The sequence below is a fragment of the Cupressus sempervirens genome, chromosome 1 (genome assembly GCF_028749045.1).
Source record: "Cupressus sempervirens isolate cs-2001-9-10 chromosome 1, ASM2874904v1, whole genome shotgun sequence".
NCBI lineage: Eukaryota > Viridiplantae > Streptophyta > Pinopsida > Cupressales > Cupressaceae > Cupressus > Cupressus sempervirens.
The window spans coordinates 491,371,943-491,393,282 of record NC_143118.1 but is presented as its reverse complement, the minus strand read 5'-3'; the positions used below and the strand labels follow the sequence as shown (position 1 = coordinate 491,393,282).

Sequence of the window (21,340 nt, the reverse complement as noted above, 5' to 3'; positions counted from 1 at the left end):
AATAGCTAGAACATAAACAAAAATACCTCGTCCATCTGATGATGAAGATTAGAAAGAGCTAATGGGCACCTTGAGCAAGTTGTTTGAGGAAAAAAAATCAATAAAATCTTTGGAGAAGATTCTAGCTGATATCTTAGAGTAGATGCAAAAGATAGTTTCCACAATTGTAGCAAATCTAGACTTGCAAGTTAAGGCAAACAATTTCATGAAGACCTTTGACAAGGAGTTCACAACTTTAGTTGGAGTAGTAATTGTGTAAGCATAGACACAACATGATGCATCAATGTTTGACATGGTATGCACAAATGTTAGAAATGATATGAAAATCTTAGATTTATGTATAAAGGAACCAAGGGAGAGCTTAGATGAGGGTAAGAAGTTGTATAAATAGTGTGTGGTGTCTTACAATTACTTATTAGATTTTGATGCAAAGATCAAAGGCCATATGAGTGAGCTTTAGATACTCACTACTAGATTGCAATAACTAGAGGTTAGAATTGAAGATTCTAAAACTGAAATTGAGAAGATTCACAATGCTCTCAGAAACATTGAGTTTGAAAAGGAGAAGGTATCAAGGAGATTCTCTATTTTTAGAGAATATTTGACACCCAAAGTTGTCATTTTGTAGAAGCAGTTGGAGGAATATCTTGCAATGAAGACAACCTATGACAAATTTTTCTATACTGACTTGAGTGCAGTTAAAGCGGCATCTTATGCACTTTGTGCACTCATTAGTATATTAGATACAATCCAAGGCAACTGGAAGAAGGATATAGATAGGATGAAGTTTGATTTTGCAGATTATATATCTAGAATGACAAGTTGATCATCAATAGGTAGCAAATTTTGTTATCTAGTTTTTGACACCTTTGTCATTGATGTCAAAGGGGGAGTATTATGTAGAGAATATTGTATATATTTAAATGTATATGTAAGGGGAGCTTATGTATGTATCAATGTAAAGAAGTGATAAGGAATATAATGATTCATCTAAACATAATAAAATTGTTATGTTTTGAAAGCAATTTTGTAGTTACTTTATTTTTGTTTTTTTGACATGTATGAAATAATTTTGGGACTTCACCAATTTTCCCAAATGTTTCCATCAATGCAAAAGGGGGAGATTATTGGAAATATGATTAGATAGATGTCTTGATGGTTTTCATTTATGGAAACATTTAGTCAGCATTTCATTTATGCTTTTAGAGATAGAAAATTGTCTAAGTTTTAGACAATTTGTAGCAGTATAGTGAATAGATCTTAAGAGTTTGGGCAACTCGTTGAGAGTTAGCTTATGAATAGTTAAGGTAATTTCCATGACAATATCATGATGATTTTATTAAGTGTTTAGATGTGTATGTATAGTACAACACAAGTTATGGTTAAAATACCAGTGCAAGTATTTAATAGAGCATAACATAGCATATCAGTAAACAAAGATGTACGACTTAAGGAATTATTTTGGTTACAAAATAATTGCTAAGTTATGATGACCCAACTATGTGGATAATAATCCATAAGTTATTTTATATTATGTCAAGTAAGTGAAGACATGGAAGCTGATCGTGTAGTAATTTGTGAATGTGCAAGGTATAAGTAGAGATCTTATATTGTATAGTTATTGTTTAGTTGTAAGAACTCATGAGATTTTGTTGATGTGATGTGAAATATTATGCAAGCCTTATGTGATGCAAGATCTAATGTATGATCAGAGCAAGTGTGAGTTATAGTAGTAAAGAAAGTATTGTATGCATATCTATCTTGTGAAGAATTGAATTGTATAATTGCATGTTAGGGTAGTGGGCTCTTCTTGCATACATTATATTTGTTCTACCAACTCCTAATAGGCTTGAGGCTTCTAACAAGGCATAGTATCCTAATAGGGACTTGAGACACTATATGTATTTCATAGACTCCTAATAGGGCCAATATCCTTAATAGGATCCTATTGCTTAGTGAATCATCTTATGGGTATCATCCCCACTATGGTTTCCCCTTGGCCAGGGTTTCCCTAGTTAAAAAATAATGGTGTTATGAGTTCCCTATGTGTATGGTTATATTTACTATTGAGTATTGTTGGTTTACTTTCATATTAATGTTATAAAGTAAGTAACAATGTTTAGTCGTGGGCAAAATTTTATAGAATACTGATTCACCCCCCTCTTAGTATTATCTATTTCTAACATTAAAGGCTCTAAAAAGGGGTCCAACTATAGCTAACTAGAGCTTGCATGAGATATGGATTGTAGTTTAGGAGGTGTCATTTCTTAAAATGGGTAATAATATTCAATCAAAGTAATGATTGATGATTATTGGTCTTTGAAAGTTGTGCCACCTAAAATTATAAAAAATGAAATTATTTGGATTGACTCTATTCTAATAAAATATGAAAAATTATAATAATGTATGGTCGGTTGGGCTAAGGGTCTTGGGCTAAAATTCTAGAACCTTCTTGGGAAGTGGAAAATTGTCTATATAAAGAAGGCTCATAGGGTTGTCTAGGGAAGTCTAGGGTTTTTGGTGGTCACTATAGAATAAAGATTATTTTCTTTGCCTGTTGTGTTTCTAAAATTTGTAATTTCATACTTTTGGAGATAATATGAACCCAACTTTATGTTCTCACAACTTGTTATCTCTCTATTTCTATTATATGTTTATGTTGTTGAGTGGAATACCCTTCATCAAAGAGACTAGTCTAGGGTAACTCAAGTACTTTGACCATATGATGAAACTCCTAATATGTAGCACAAGTCTCCTCCATAGATTTTTTATTTGACTTAGGTAAATGTTACTTTTGTTGGGTTTTATTTATTATTGGTGGTTGGTATATATTGGTTGTTAATATTTATTCATTGGTTATTATTATTTTTGTGATCTATATTTTGACGTGAAAGTTTCTATTCTTTTAGTGGTTGTTCTTCATTGGTTTTAGTATTTTCTTTGGAGTTCATATTTGGTTGTTTAATTTGGTATGTGGGTTTGGTTTTGATTGATTTTATTGTTTAAATATTTGCTACCTTTTCTTTATTAGTAATTTGTGGTACCCTTGAGCTAGAGAGATCTTTTAGGATCCCTTTCCTAATTTGATATTTGTGTGTGGATTTTATATATGGTGGAAGTACACCTAATTAGGTTATTACGAGGTTGGGAGGAAGTGACTCTCTTACCATTGGGGTCCTCCATAGATTGGCACCAATGTTAGATGATATATTGTGGTAGTTGTATCAATTTTATTCCTATTTCTTGGTGACTTTCTATTCAAATGTTATATATGTACCATGCATTTGTATCTTGAGATCCTATGTGATGATGTATTGTATTTGGTTATCATACATATCTTGCAAAATGTGCAGTGGATGTGTATTTAGATGTACTTCATTGTATCATTTTTACTTATGTATTCACTATAATATTATGTTATGCTATTCATTTATTGATGTGTACATTGTACTTCTAGTTCAACTAATTAAAAATAATTATTCAAATATGATTCAATGTGACAGAACCTTTGAGAAATGGAAATTATATTTGTAATAATCAATGTGTATTTTACATGTATGAGTTATATGCTTCCACATTGTTATCTTGGCGTTGCATAGAATTTTAAGAAAACATAGTGTTTTGTAATCATTGTTACACAATGGGTTAATTTTTTTTGGCTTCCCTAATGAGACATTATACCTCCATAATTTTGTATATCATATAATGAAAAATAGTCATCATAGCATGCTAATATGTTGACTCTATTTTTTTCAAACCAAAGAGCATGATATTCCAACAAGATGTTCCCCAAGAACAAGTGAAAGTGATATTTTCTTGATCTTATATGCTATCTTTATTTAATTATATCTATAAAATTCATCCATTATCGAATAAATCTCATAACTTAAAGTCATATCCACTATCATATAAATATTTAGGAGCAAAAAATCATCTTTCAAACATGTTGTGTTCATGTCTCTAAAGTCTGTACATACCTTTATTGATTTATCTAACTTTGATACTGATACAATGTTAGAGATCTACTCAACATAATATATAACTATTATGAATGATACCTTCAATATTTTTCTAGTCCTTCCTTGATCAACAATTCTACATGAGGGTGCATCTTTCTTAGCTTTTGCTTCATGGGTTTGACTCCAAGTGAAAAAAACAAGTGGTGCATGATTAGATTAGGGTCTAAACCCAACATATCAGAATATACCCATGGAAATGTTGTTTTTTTCTCTTTGAAGAAATATATGAATTCTTTCTTCTCTTCCTCTAACATGGATTGAGCTATGTGTATAATATGTGGATTATCTTATGCTCCTAGTGTATGGCTCTATTGGTTCTATTATAATTGTGATCCCTCTTGGTAGTGACTCATGAGGACATCAAACATCTCATCATTAGATGGCTCAAGGAGGTTTTTACCTTTATATATATATATATATATATATATATATATATATATATTCTTATTATTTTATGTCTTGATACTGACACAATATGATTTTTGCTATCAAACTACTTATTCTTTTTATTTTTTATTTTGAGAGTAATATATTTGTTTTCTTCCTCTACCATATTCATTGTTGGTTCACTAGTGGAAGGTGTTACATTTTTTATAGTGTTAAGGTAACACTCTATAGTATATTCATTTTAGAACATAGGGACTTTAATGGATTCATCATTGGGTTTTCCATCAATTAGCTTAGGGTGCATAAGGGGTGAGGAATTGATTGATTTGAGTTAGTTCATGGTAAGATCACCAAAATCTTGGAATAGCAAGTTTATTCCTAGAGAAATTTCATCCAAAGGTAAAAATCACCATAAAATCTAGCGTTGTTAGAGAAGGACACATCAATATCATTATAATCTAACTCATCTCATCTAATACCAAACCCTTCTCTTACTTTTGTTTGTTCTCATAGCTATGAAAAACATCTATATCCTTTTCTATAGTTGCTTCAAATAGTGACCCAACTAATATACTTAGGAATCCATTCGACTATCTAGAGGCCAATTGAAGTACCACCTATAGTCCTAGTACCCATTCTCCACTTTCATCATCTTCTTGATATTTCTCATTAGTCTATTCAATTCCTTCCATCACTTGTTCTTGACTAGATTCACCCTTTTGAAAGTGTAGAGGTGCATAGAGTTCCCCTTGGTATTTTAGATTAGTCATTTGTATGACATGTAGTTGTTTTGGTGTAATTTATATAAATAAAGTTATCCCTTTAGAACTACCATATCTTTTAGTTTTATTTACCTATTAGGGTTTTTCCATATGGTCATGAAGTAAATTGGAGATTTTCTTAGGATAAAGAAATAGATATTTCTCATATGAGCTTTCCTCATAATTCCTCTTAAGTAAAATGACACTATCCTAAAACCTAGACATGTTATTTCCTCAAGATTCTTGAATTTAGCTTTAATGAGTTCCACTAATCCTTCATCATTTTCTTAAACATGAACCTTTCCTTTGAATTTCATTTTCTACATTAGTTTGTATCTTTTTCCATACTTTTTAGGTGAGATTTCACAATGTTTCACCTCTTGTCCTTCATCTACTCCTCTATACAACCATGCCAAAGTAGCCTTTTCTTTATATTCATCATTAAGAGGAATAATGGACTATCTGAAGGTACCATCATGAATAAAATTTTCTTGTGAGATTGATTTAGGAGAATCCTTGGGCTGTTAGAAATATTGCATCACCGACAAATACATTTTCTTTGTTTATATTTTCTAGTTATCTATCTAATAATTTTATTTGTAGAATACTTGTTTTTCCTTTTCAAATTCCAAAAGATTATCTTATTATTGTGGACCTATCATGGACCATTATCCTAAGTTAATAAAATTTAATGTTAAAATTGGTTGGAGTTATGCTTCAAATTCTTTGGTAACCGACCTAACTCAGTTTACACAAGAATCCTTCAATGACTGACCTAGCTCAGCTTATACTACATCACTAAACTTGGCTTATACTGAACTTCTTCTCAACTAATGCTAAAGTCTTCTAAGCTTGATTACTATAGGTAGTTCTTGGTTAGAGTGTAATATTTATGTAACATCAATGACAATATACAATTGAATAATTATTACAATCTCCCTCTTTGGCATTGATGACAACACAACATGTCATAAGTGTAATCACCTAAAAATAGTCATCTAGACTATTAGCCCCCTTCTCAGCATTTTGGCTAAATTAATTTAATCATTTACCTAGACCAAATTGCTAATAATCAATTTATTTGATTATAAACTATAGTTTTACTATGCTATCCTAAGTTCATTATTTGATTAAAAGAACATGTCCCCTTTTAATTAAATAAAAGACCCCATTCTTCTAACCCACTTAAAGTGCACACATAAAGTCCTTTTTCTATTTTGCATTTAAAAGAAAAGGCTTTGTGATTTTTGTCTTATATGACAAGTCAACTTATATTCTATTGGTTGACTTGTGTGTACACATGGATCATACCTATTTTTGAATTCCACCATTGATCATCCACCATCTTCATCTTGATCTCTATTGTCCGTACGACTTTAAAAGGGAGAGAGCTTTCCCCCTCAAAGGATCCATCTTTTGAATATTATTATGCTACAAGTTTTCTAATAGGTTTCTTGGGAGCTTTGTGGAGAACTTCTCACTCCTTGTCTACATTCTCTCATTCCATCATATTAGCATAAGATCATATGGAATTCTTAGCATAGTTGCATGTTAGTTTAGCTTTCATTCTTGTAATAATCTCACATAGTTTAAATAATAGTATTGTAACACTCTCATTAATATTCTAGCATAGCTACATCTTGCATTTCCATTCTAGTTTAGTCTTCCATCTTGCATTGCATACTTGAGGGATTCCTTGAAGATATTTGCACTCTTTCTCTTGTCTCAAAGAACCTCCTGTTGCATGGTTTACTAGAAAGAAGAACTTTTCTAAGGCTTGGCTGAGAGCCTTCATTCTTGAATACTAGCTTCTTGCACTCCATGGATAGGGAGCTCTAAGTTGGTATCCAAACATTCCAACTCATGGAATCATTTGGATAGAAGGGTTTAGAGTGTGACATTTCTAGTGTACATTTTTGGTGCCCATCGTGGGGCTGGACTGTATGTTTTGCCCTGCATTTTCCTATTTTTGTTTGCATTTCCCTTACTGCTCTACATTTTTCTTTTTTTTTTACAGTCGTAGTGTTGGGCAACATTTTTCCAGTATTGTGTGACAGTTCACAATACTGTCATGCGACACATTTTTTGGAAATAAGGTCACACTTGAACCTGCATTCTGTCACCCTCTGTGCAAAACTCTGTCGCATGACTGAGAAAAAAGTATCGCTTGAACATAAAGTATTGCCCTGGTATGCTGTAAAGTATTGTACGACATTTGTTCAACAAAAAAATTAACGCTTGGAAATTTTTTTGCTCGTTCCTTGAGGGATTTGATCAAATTTCTTCTTAGCTGGTTGATTGTTGTTTTTAAGCAGATTTCTAGGCTATTATACAGAGGATTAATTCACAGTTTTTGTGATTATTTTGTGCTAACTTGTGGGCTAACGAGTTGTGATTGCAGGTTGCCCTCTTTGTGAAGAAAAATTGAAACCTTGCATACAAAAGAACGCATTCAAAGCTTCAAATGCGCAAGGGCTACTAACATTGTTTGCAGGGCTACCCAAAGCATAAAACCCAAATTTGCTTGATTTTTTATTTCCATGTGCGGCATTGAATAATTGTTCATTTTATAGGCACATAAAACTTGTGATTGGAGTCTTTTGGTAATAGGAGAGTATGCTCTTCACCCTCGTGGTGAATTAGAAATCTTGACTTGCCATTTGGTTTCAAAAGAAAGGGGTAACTAAATCTTCTTGGCATGTTTGGGAGAAAACAATTGGAATAGGAGAGTATGCTCTTCACCCTTGTGGTGAACCAGAAATCTGGACTTCCGAAAGTTGATCCACTCTGTGTAGTTAGAATCCTTTAGAGAGCCTGCTCTCAGACAACATGAGAGGAATGACCCAAGTGGGGACAAGCCGATTACCTGGCTCTACAACCCACTATAAACTCAAGGCTACCAAGGACACAAAACTTTGGTAGAGGTAGTGTTTGTCTTCACCTAGTGTGATCACTTATGGGATTTCGACCATAGGGAGATCACTAGGCAAGAATGCTTAAGGTACTCTTGTGGTTGCAAGATCGGTTACTCATCACAAGGTGAGGTGTCCCATAATTGGGAGCAAGAGGAACACTATGAACAAAAGCCTGATCTAAAAACCCTAAGTTAGTAACTACCCTTTTTAGTCGCTCAACTTCTTGGTCAAGGATCGATCCTAGTGGACTACCCAGATCACCCCAAGATTTACACTCACCATATGTGTTCCCTTGGTTGTGCTTATGGAACTTCCATGACAAATCCAATATCTCTTGTGGAAAACCACTTGGTGTGAGGCAAAGGAGCATCAAGCATGGGCCAAGTTGTTGAGTAATGAACCTTTACTCTAAGGTAGATTATTTGGCTATTGTTTTTTATGTTTTGACCAGTGTTAATGTCCTTGCAACATAAACATTCTAATAAAAAGTTGTTAGGAAGGTCGTTCTGATATCCCAAATGCATGTTGACAAGGTTAAAACACTTACTGTTTGCAAACCTTGCTATTTACTAATACAAACTGAAACGAAACACTGTCTGATTGAAACAACTATCTGATTGACAAATTGAAATGAACTTCAAACCAAAAATTGACCTTTTTTTTGCACAAAACTGGCACTCTATCACACGCTTTCATGAGAAATATCGCACGACATATTTTTACACAAAAGTCTACCGAATGTCGATAGTAAATTTTGTCGCACTGTCATTAAAATTCTCTCGCACTCAGTTCAAATATCTGTCACTTAGAAAAAAAGTGTAGCACCCTTGTTAAAATTCTGTCATGCGGCACTATTTACTGAACTTATGCCTCCCTCCTTTTGAGAAAGTATCACCTAGAGTCATTTTGGGTGAAAAATAGAGTTTGCAATTGGATTTATTTGGTCTAAGGAGCGTCACGTTGGTCACCCTTGATCCTGGCTACGTATCAGTGTGTGAAGAATTCATCCTAGGTTGAAAAGATGGGTTTAGTTTGTCGAATGTAAGTCTTGAAATGTCTTGATGAATCACTTGTCAAAATTCAGCTATTATTTTATTCTAGCTATCCACTATTGAGCTTCTTGCTTGTCCGCTCAGCTCGAGTCACCCGTGTTGTAAGATCTTGAGCACTATTTGATAAGCCATCTATCACATTTTGACAAGTGACTAGTCTTGATCGTAAAAGCTTCAAATTCGGCTCACTTTTCTTGTCCTACTAAGCAAAGACAACTCTTTACATGCTGGTCACAACTAGATATCAAGTTGGTAATAGTAGCCACACGCCTTTCATTTTTAAGCAATTGGAAACACCACCCAAACATCCTCATAAGCAACCTTGTGATAAGAATCTTGAATTTGCTCAAACACAAACGGCCAACATTTGGCACAACCCACTTTATAGTTTTGAAAATCTGTTTGGTACACCCTTTGAGACACCTAAAGATATGAGTGGTATAGTCACTATGGTGCACCTTGATGAAATTAAATGTGATTAGAAGAACAAGCATGTGAAAACCAAAAGACTTTGGAGGCTATATACGCTATGGAGAGAGAAAACCAATAAGTTGAAACTGACAATCAGGTGTGCTATGAAGGATATAAAGGAACTTGTCCTCGAAATCCTTTTGAGAACAATGATAGTAATCACATGCCTCCAAGGACTCCAAGAGCTGCCACTAGCACATGTCCTTCACCTAAACCATCTCATCATGATAGTGATGAAGAAGTAACTAGCGAAGACGTGATCAAATTTCAACAAGATGGCTTTGCCCAAAAACTAATGCTCAGAGCTTTAGAGGAAAATAGAGACCAATACTTTTGATACATGGCAGCTAGGGGATGAAAAGTCCCTCAAGGTTTTAATGTTGAGCATATTATTCCAAAATGAGATCCCACTGAGGCTGAAATCTTAAGAGAAGAAATACAAGAACTAAGGAAATAATTTGCACAACTACAAACTTCAAAAGAGCCACCTAAAACATCATTTGTTGAATCAATTTGCGCTCTTCCATTTGATAGGAGTCTATACATGCTACCATTTCCTAAGGATATAGAGGTTCCTAAGTATGACAAATATGATGGAAATGGTGACCCTCATGACCGTGTAAGACATTTCTATGCTATTAGCATGGACTTTATACATGAAGACACCTTTCTTATGCGTCTGTTCCCCAGAAGTTTGAGAGGACAAGCCATGGAATGGTTTACCAAATTGAGTCCCCCTCTCAAGATGTTTGATGAACTTGCACAACACTTTATCCAGCAATATTCATACAACATTCAACATCTTGTGATTATGCTAGACTTATTCAACATCAAACAAAAACTAGGAGAACTTTTGCAATATACCTTCAACAATGGAGATCTTTATACTCTCGATATCCTCGGTAAGTGCCTGAGGCTGAAAAAATTGACATTTTTGTCAATATGCTGGTACCGAATTATACTTTGATCTAAGAAAATAGTTATTCAAATCCTTCAACACCATGGTCGAAAGTACATATCACATAGAAGATGTTGCTATCAAAAGAGGTGACATTGCCATAAACAAGGATAGAGTTAACAATGGAAATGGTAAAGACAAAGGAAAACCTTGGAACAAAAACAAGTATGTTGTCAATGACAGAGTAGTGGACACTCCTAAGACCAAGGAGCCTACATTTAACCTTTCCAATGCCATCTATGCAACAAAACAACAAGAAGGTTCAAAGCTGTGCAACCCTTTGACAAAGGCTCTAAATTTGTGAGGAAGCGACGTGTTTACACACCTATGGTCAAACCTTATGAAGTGGTTTTAAAAACCTTAATTGCAAACAAATTGGTTACCTTACCAGACAACTCATGTCCTTATGATCCACCTGTTAGACCTCCATGGTGGAGAGAAGATCATACTTGTAGCTATCACCGAAGTAAAGGACATAACACAGAAAATTGCTTCAAACTCAAAGATGTAATTCAAGACCTCATCAAAGCTGGCAAAGTTGTTACAAATGGCCTTCCTAATAATGCTGATCATAAGGCTTTCCAAAAACCATTACTTGAATACGAAAAGGGTGAGACCTCAAGGGTAGCTGCCAAAAAGAATCATGATGCCAAAATCATTTATGCTTACACTAACACTGATTATGTTATAGGCATGCTTGAGCCCGTTGAATACATATGTATGACAAGCTCCAACAATGAAAACTGGCCAAATTATGACACTGAAGATGAACAACCAAGAGTGGTCTTAAGGACATGATCCACTCCTCAAGATCATACTAATACTAGACCTAAGGTGGTACTCCGAGTGGTTGAGTCTTCATCTTCTTAGGGTGAACCACTTAACGCTGTCACTAGGGGGCAATCTAAGGTTGTCCTAAAAGTTGCTAATAATCCTAAAAATGCTTCATCATCTAAGAAACCAATTACTTCCAAAATCTCCAACTATGATCTTGTTAGCCAATTGCAATGCACACAAGCACAAATCTCCATTTTTGAATTGCTAGAGTTATCTCCTTTGCATAGGGATATCCTTGAGAAAGCTTTACATTCTGCCAATGTTCCCATAGATATTGATGTAGAAAAATTCCAAGCTATGGTGAACCACATCTCCTCACCTCTCTATCTCACCTTTTCTAAAGAAGATGACCGAGCTCTCAGTCATCCCCATAACCTTGCTCTTCACGTCGGAGTTCAAATATTTCGTACCCATGTCCACCAAGTCCTGATAGACAATGGTGAAAGGTTATATATCATTTCATTCAATTTAATCCAACAGTTGGGCATGTTTGAATTTGCCATTGATCCTAATCGCAAGATCACTATAAAGGCCTATGATGAGGTCGAAAAGCCTTCTAAAGGTCTAATTGTACTTCCAATCAGAGTTGGTCTAGTTGAGAAGAATGCCATTTTCCAAGTCTTAGACATACCACTTGCATACAATTTGTTGTTGAGATGACCATGGATTCACAATATGCAAGTAGTACCCTTTATGTACCATCAGTGCATTAAGTTCCCTTTTAATGGTACTGAAGTAGTTGTCCCCAGTGACAACTCCATGTCTATCAACACATTATCTGTTGCTGAAACACTAGTCCCACACAATCACTCTTCTCATGAACTAGCACCATCTTTCATAGAATGCGAACAAAAACTGAAAATGATGAGCCTTGGTATGGGTGAGTACACTTTGGACTATATTTCTGCCTTACCAATTTCCCCTTGGTCCTATAGGAAACCAACTATTGCAAAGAACTCTTCTGCTTCTGCTATGACACTTTTTGGAACTTTTATGCAATCTTCCATACCTCTAGAAGCAGAAAAGGAAGAACAGGTCATTAGGGACTAGATCTACAAAGAAGAGGAAGATGAGGAGGTTACAGTGACTACTCCTATTTCTCCCAAAAGATATGGAAAAGGCTATAAATTTCTGACAAAAATGGGCTACCGGGGCCACGGGTCCTTAACTGGTTGTAAGAATGCTCTAGTTGAACCTTTAAGTCACACTCATGGTCGTGATACTCGAGACACCACTAGTCTAGGCTTTGGGCTAAACAATGATATACCAACCTATGATCGAAGATTGCTCATGTCTAGGTAATCAGGGGATGATGACCCTCTAGTATTTGCTACCACTTCACAAGATGAAGACTTTGTTCCTCTCACTTCTCTCCTTTGGGGAGAAGAAATATTGACTGCTAATAATGAAAAAGCTTCTACCTCCTAACAATAGGAAAAATAAGGGTCTACTTCTGAGGACATAAATAGAGGACGAATTAGGCAGAATATTGCTCATCTCATAGCTAGGGATCAAAGTACAGATTCTCATGAGTATGAGTGGGAAAGCCTCTCTGATGCATCTTGTGAACTAGGGGTGGATGTTATTCATGCCTATACAACCCAACCCAATGTAGTTGAACGATCTAGTATGGGGTCAGATGATTTTGACTCACAACATGTCTCAATGAATCATGCTAGTTCCTCTAGGATTATTCCTAAGCTAGACTCCTTTGCGACATTTTCTATAGGCTTAACTTCACAGGTCACCAAAGATGACTCCTTCTATGTCAATCACATTGAAACTTCCCCCTCACTCTCGCTAATTCACCCAAATCTCATAGATTGGTCTATCCAAAATCAAAGACCTAAAATATTGTCTTTCCAAAATGACTATGAGATCGCTTGTTATCTAAACACAATTGAACCTGTCATTTCTTCCACCAGGAAACACACAGTTAACATGACAGAATCAAATATCATGTACCTCAGTCAAAAAATTAAAAGGAAAAATAAGCGATTAGATGGCGAAAACCACATTATGGTGGTGTCTGATCCTCAAAAAAGTAAAAATAAAGGCATATCTAATGGTGAAAACCTCTCTGAGGCACCTGCAGATGAGGTACTTGGTAGTCTGCCAAGCTATTTCCAAGATAGATCTTTGGTTCTCATTGAAACTACACAGCCTATCAATTTGGGTATAGAAGAATGTCCTCAGATTATCCATGTAGCTCAATCTTTGTCAAACAAAGAAAAGACATAGTTTACTCAATTCTTTCAAGATAAGAAGGTCAACTTTGCATGGACATACTCTGATATGTCAAGGCTTGATACAGATCTCATCATGCATCACTTATCAATCTCACTAGATGTCAAGCCTGTCAAATAGAAGTTGAGAAAAATGCATCCACATGTGGCCCTACTGGTCAAGACAGAGTTAGAAAAACTATTGAATGCAAACTTCATTAGGGCTATTGATTATGCAGAGTGGATTTCCAACATTGTACCTATCTCCAAGCATGACAAATCCATACGAGTTTGTACTAATTTTAGAGATCTCAATAAAGCATGCCCCAAGGATGACTTTCCACTACCAAACATTGATATGATAGTGGACATGATTGCGGGTTATGAGATCTACTCGCTCATGGATGGATTTTCTGGGTATAACCAAATAAAGATAGCTCTAGCAGACCATGAAAAGATAGCTTTTACATGTGCATGGGGTACCTTTTTCTGGAATGTCATGCCTTTTGGGCTTAAAAATGTCGGCGCTACATATCAAAGAGCAATGACAACCATCTTTCATGATATGATGCATAAAAACATGGAAGACTATGTTGATGACACATTGGCAAAATCAAGGAAATGAGACACACATCTCAAAGACCTTAGTTTGATATTGGACTATATGGAACAATTCCAACTTAGGCCAAATCCAAAAAAATGTGCCTTTGGTGTCACTTCTGGAAAATTGCTAGGTTATATCATTTCGGCAAAAGGTATTGAGGTTGACCCTGAAAGGGTCCAAGCTATCATGGATATGCCTCCACCAAAAACTATCAGTCAGCTTAGAGGTTTGCAAGGATGGCTAGAATCCATAAGAAGATTTATCTCTCAATTAGCTGATAAGGCTCAACCTTTCAATAAAAATCTGCATAAAGGATCTACCCATATTTGGAGCAGTGACTGTCAACAAAGTTTAGATCAAATCAAAGGCTACTTGGTAAAACTTCTAGTTTTGATGCCACCCATTCTAGGAAAACCTTTGATCCTATACATTTCAGCTACGAATTCTTCTCTAAGAGCACTCTTAGTCCAAAGTGATGAGATGGGTAAAGAAAGAGCCATATACTATATCAGTCAAACTTTGGTTGGTTATGAACTAAATTATACAAGTATAGAGAAGGCATGCCTTGCTGTAGTTTTTGCCTCCCAAAAACTCTGGCATTATATGTTGACCCATACAGTTCACTTGGTTGCTAAGATAGACCCTTTGAAATATTTGTTAAGTAAAGCTATAGTTACTGGTCGTCTTGCTAAATGGATGATGATTCTTTCTGAATTTGACATTCAGTATGTCGAACATAAGGCAATCAAAGGACAGGCCATAGCTAACCAATTGGCTGACTTCCCACTTGGAGATGTAGCACCTATGCAAATTGAGTTTCCAGATGCCTTGATCATGTACATTACTGAAAAAACATGGAAGATGTTTTTTGATGGATCCCACACACAAAATGGAGCTGGAGCAGGGATTTTGTTTGTTTCCCCTCATGATTATACAATTCCAAAGTCCTACAAACTATTGTTCCCATGTACAAACAATATTGCAGAGTATGAAGCATTAACAAATGGGATCAAAATGGCCCTTGAATGGTGAATAATTGAGCTACACATTTATGGGGATTCTCAACTGGTTGTGAACCAAGTGAATAATGAATATCAAACAAAGGATGACAAGTTGATCCCTTATAAAAAGTTGATCGATGCTTTAAGGAATTAGTTTACCTTTGTAACATTCCAATAGATTCCTAGAGTAGAAAACAAGGCTGCTGATGCTATGGCCACCTTAGCATCTATCCTCCAACTGCAAGAACATGAATTGCAATTTGAGTTCCTGGTGGAAGAACTACGTCATCCAGCCTATGATTCCTCAGATAACTAGGTGATCTACACTATTGTGGGTCATGATTCCTCCCGCTATGTGGCTATTTTCTCCTACCTACATGATTAGCTTATTCCCAAAACCCTCACACGCAACCAAAAATGCCAACTCCTTTGTAATGCCTCACACTACATTTTGGTCTCTAGTGACTTGTATAGGAAGGGTCTAGACGGAACGTTGCTTAGGTGTTTAGAGCTAGAAGAGTCTGAGAAGGCACTTGCCGAAGTCCACGATGGCATTTGTGGGGTACATTCTAATGGCCCTGCACTTGCCCAAAAACTACTTAGGACAGGTTATTACTAGCCCACCATGCAAGCACTAGCCCACCATGCAAGCTGATGCTATGTGCTATGCAAAGTCCTATCAGAAATGTTAGCTCCATGGCAACTTGATACATGCTCCCGACCGAGAGTTAATCCCTTCTGTGAAATATTGGCCATTTCAGCAATGGGCCTTTGACTTGGTAGGAAAGATTCATCCAAGCTCATCTAGCGGTCATAAATTCATCATCACAACAATGGATTATTTCACTAAATGGGTTGAAGCTATACCATTATCTTCTACTACAGGCAAACATGTTGCCCTATTTATACTGAATCACATCATTTTCTGATATGGTATCCCATCCTCTATTGTTACAGATAATGGAGGGCAGTTCAAGAATAAGGACTTAAAGTAGCTATGCAAAAAGTTTCAAATCAAGCAACACTGGTCCTCTATTAACTATCCCCAAGGGAATGGCCAAGCTGAGGCCTCTAATAAAACACTACTGAAAATCCTACACTGCACAGTTCACAAGTCTGGGAAAGATTGGCAGTTGCAAATAAATTCGGCACTTTGGGCCTATAGGACCACCATTCGTACTCCTATAGGGGCTACACCCTTTTCTCTATTCTATGGCTTTGAGGCTGTTCTCCCATTAGAAGTTGAGATACCTTCCTTGTGTGTCTCCTTACATGGGTTAATAACCGATGAAGATCATAGAGCTATGCGAGTACAAGAATTGGAAACTCTAGATGAACGTTGCAAGGCTACTTTTGATCACATGAGAGCTTATCAAAAGCACATGTCTACACAATATAACAAGAAGGTTCACCCCCATGAGTTCCAAGTTGGTGAACTCGTGCTTAGAGAGAATCCAAAAAATCAGCAACATCGAGAGCATAAAGGGAAATTTGAACCTAATTGGTTGGGTCCTTACATTATCACAACAACATTCAGGTCTGGTGCTTATCAATTGTCTACTTCAGAGGGTGAAGAACTTGCAGAGCCTATCAACATCCTACACTTGAAGAATTTCTATACTTAGAGGCTTTCTACTCAACTATCTTGTATATATCTATGATCCTGAAAAAAATCCTAAAAATCAGAAAATGCCCTGAAAAAATGATCATCTTAGTGAAAATCTAGCAATAGGCACTTTGATGTATCACCAAAAAAATTCAAAAATTCAAAATTCAAAATTCAAAAAAAAAAAAAAAAACTGTTAAGTAGTGAAAACTTGGAAACATGCGCTATTTGAAACCCTCGCACCTATGTCTATCAGTCTCAATCATCCACTTTGCTACACATTTCCTGGCTTGGAATTGTTTCTTGTCCTTGTCTTGAGGGCATCTACTTAGCCTTTTGAGGTATTCTTGTGCATTAGGGTTTCTTTGACAACTCACAAAATAGTGTTTCTCAACACTACCCCCACCCACTTTGACATCAAGTGTTTCTCAACACTTTTCAGATAGTTTACCTACGGTCTCCAATGTCACAATATTTGTCACTATTAGAATCAAGTCTTGAAGAAATGGCCAAGTGACTTACACAAACGCACTTTAACATTTAAACAACTGAGCTATGCTGATCTTTATCTACTTTGTGTGCTATCTATGATGGTTTCTTTGCCATGTGTTCCCTCCCTAATAGTCTTTCGAGGATGTCGTTGACTAGAAGACTAGGGGCATGGGACATACTTTCTTGATTTCTACTTGTGGGTATACTTTGTTTGTCTATAGTGTTGTAAGCATTTATGCTTGTCCTATCCAACATGTTGACTTACAAATGTATCATCCTTGACTATTTCGCAAGACCACACTCGGGGGTTATCTTGGTGCTTATGCCTTGATACAGGTGTAATATTGCCAGATTAAACTTAGGGAATCTAATCGCATAGTTATCTTGACTTACATGTCTATGATGCTTAGATTGGATTTCCACATACCTATCTAATATCGATCATATTCATATCCTCATAGTTATACTAGTGATGGATGTATGATCTCATGATGTCCCTAATCAACGCTCAATAATGAAATTAAGAGTCTAAATGTTATGCACTTCTTGCTGGTAAACCACTTTGCATAGTAGCTTGCATTTTAAATTCATGTCATTTTTAATCTAGGTGCACATTCCTACATGTGGGAAGAGTTCTCTCTCTTTATCCTTTTTGCAGACATATACACTAGCTGCTTTCACCTTTTGCTTCTTCATGTCTTTTCACATCCTTAATCTTTCGCTACATTTCTTTGCTATCCTATCATCACAAGGGGTTAATCCAAAATCATCACATATGATCTATCCAAGTGTCACATATTTTCACATAAAAACATTTAAGTATTTACCATCCATATGAGAGATCAAAATCAATATACATTAGCATATACACATACATGAGCTGAAAACAAAAATTGAAACACCACATGAAAGCTGAAACATACATTTTGAGACAAGTACACAAGAATATCAATAAACTCAGTATCTCATATATATATATATATATATATCAAATGTGTTATGGTACATATACAAATGTGAGATCCAAAATCTAGATATATGTCTCAAAAATACATGAGGTAAAATCAAAGATCAACTATCACTCGATGTCATGTCTGACTGCCACCTTCTATGGCTGGTGCTAGCCCTGGTGGAGGAGCCTGTCTCCTATTCGGTGCCTGCACTACACCCTCTGATCTACCCACTCACTCTGAATAATTAGGAAGACCTTGTCCTGGTGGTACCAAACTCCTATAGGTGGCATAATAATATGAAGCTCATGCACCATGATGTGTTGCCTCTCACCTCGCAGTATCCCACTCTCGATGCAGCTCATCTACTCGTGCTCGCTCATCCATCAACTACTGATCCCGTACTACAATGGTCACCTGAGCTACCTCCAAGGCATGGATCATCGCACCCTGCTCCTCTCCTCTTGATGGCTACTTTGCAGGTGCCTTTACCCTCACAACTCACCATCTCCTCAAGGGCACCTCCTCCTCCCCACCATCATCACCATCAGACTCTAATGACTCCTTCACCTCCTGCATTGCCTACGCTTGCATCCTCCTCTGCGCTGCTCGGGAACTCTCCCCCTCCATCTGCCTACCACATCTCCCCCTCCCTCTCCCTTCACCTCCTCCTCCTCCACCTCTGCCTCCACCTCCCACTCCTATAGGTGCAGCATCTGGATGTGTGAATCGAGGGAACGGGTGTCTCTGCATCTCATATAGATACCCTAGATCAGCCCCTACATCTGCCACATCTAGGCAATAATCCCAAGGAGTCACCACTAGCACTGTTGTATCTCGAACTGTTGTCTGATAGTCCAACATCGGTAGCCATCCCAATCCCTCATCTATGCACATCCAAGCATAGGTAGTGGTCTTCACTGATACCACCTGCCACTCTGTAAACTGCCACCATATGTGACTGATCAAAAACTGCTCCACAATGTCTGTGCTCTGACCCACTAGCAATCTGCTATACCACATGTAGTCTAACTCCCATCAATCTGACCATCGCTAAAACTCCCAGTATGGTCACCATGTGAATGCCATCACCTCATCAAAAATGCATCGATAATAGGTCACATCTCCACTATGCCTCTGTGGGATGAAACCTCTATAGCAAAAAATATAAGGTTGGCTGCGCTCTTGTGGCTGCACTCGTGGTAGGATCACATCGATGTGCTCCCAAGCCCAGATCTGTGCTAACACTGCTCTACATGCCCATGACCCACCCTCATGTTATACTATCTCATGGAGCTCATGGTACATCTCTACTAGTATGGTAGGCCCCCATGCCATCCTACATGGTTGGGAGGTCAGATTATACACTAGTCAACCCCATCCTAGTGGGAAGCCCTTCTGGCCTTGGTCTATCACCAGGGCCTAGGCTACCAAAGAGCATAACAAGCTGGGAAAAGGATAATCATATCCATACTCAATCATCAATCTCTCCCAACTCAGGTGATGGTCCAGAATGGTCACATCCTGGAATAGCTCCTGCACTCATGCTTGCCCCTCTGTTGGGGTCATATCATAGTACACCTGTGCCATCATCAAACTTGACATCAGTACACCTGGCATCCAACATTGAAATTGTTAAATCAACAAACTACTAATCAAGAAACTTACCAGCTTGCCATGGCATGGCACTTGTAGAATGTGATATACATCTTATAAAGTAATAGATCCCTCGTCGATCGGTAAGTGAAAGGTGTTATGCTCGCTATGCCACCTCTCTGCCAGTGTAGACAGAAAACCATGGTTTTCTCGAATATGGGGCATCTGTACAACCCAATGCAAGCCCATAGCCACTAGCACAGTCTAATCCTCATCATTCAAATGCTCCACAATGTGTAAACCAACCACCCTGGGAGCTCTAATCTGTAATGCCGAGAATACCTCCTATCCAGGTAAAACAAGCAATCATCAGTAATAGTCACATGACGAAAAAAAAACATTAAGAAAAAAAACAAAACTATCTGTGTGACACTTTTTACATAAAGAGTGTGACACATTTTGCTTAAATAGTGTCGTGCAATACTTTTTCTAAAGATGTGTGACATTTTTATGTCGTGTGACATTTCGCACCATGTTGTGCGACATTCGAGTATAGCCGAGGCGACACATTTTTCTAAACGGTGCGATGTATTTTTTGAAAAAAAGTGTCACGTGATAGTTTTTTCATGCTCGTGTGATACTTTAAAAGTATCGCATGAATTTTTTTCAAAAAACCTTAAAATGTGCAAAAAAGCTCACAAAAAGCTCAAAAAAGAGACAAAAAGGTAGTTACTTACTAGCGCCCCATATCGCTTTGGCTAGTTGTGCAACTGGCTGTGCTCGAAATGGTGTCGATGAAGAGGAATGTTCGCTTTAGCCCAAATGCTATGTGGACCACACAAAATCTCTCAAATCACAAAAAGACAAATGAATAGTGAAAATGACACTTGGACCCCTTTTATAGCCTGCAACCTCATTTTGACTTAATTTTCAAACTCCTTAGAATTGCACAAAAATTGCACCCCTAGCTAATTTCGACATCCTAGATCCATTTTCAGGATTGAAATCAAAATTTGAGTTCATCTTGATGGTCAAAATCACATTTTAAAATTTTACCTTCTTTTGAGCAGTTAGCTGACCGTTTGAGGTCTAATCTTTAAGTCATCACTGCGGCATCTTCATTTGTTCATGTCTTCATCATTTCTATGCTTCATATCTACTTCTAGTCACCTTTTCACATCTAAATCATCTTTTTACTAGATTTGACCTAATTTTTATGCTATATCCTTCAAGGTCAACTCTAGTCAAACTGGGGCATTTTATCAATTTTCTATAGTCATTCTTGGGTTCTAATCATTTATCTGTCATATCAGACATTGCTATATCTTGATTTTCTCATGTCTAGCTAGTTTTTTCTTCCTCTTACCTCATTTCAATTTCAATCCCAAGGGGGTAGAAATACTCTATTGCTGATTGTTACAACTATCTATTTCTTAGGAGCATTTGTTTGACTTTATCACTTGCTC

The 21,340-nt window shown here is 36.7% G+C and overlaps 1 protein-coding gene across 1 annotated transcript in view; it reads right to left on the bottom strand.

The window, feature by feature from the left end:
- Nucleotides 1–19,301, bottom strand: part of LOC149578394 (3-hydroxyisobutyryl-CoA hydrolase-like protein 1, mitochondrial) — a 36,616-nt gene extending 17,315 nt beyond the window's left edge. Inside the window, 1 exon segment of the mRNA XM_089800285.1 lies at nucleotides 18,959–19,301. Within this exon segment, the coding sequence (XP_089656411.1) occupies nucleotides 18,959–19,301 (343 nt within the window).
- Between the last annotated feature and the right edge of the window lie 2,039 nt (nucleotides 19,302–21,340).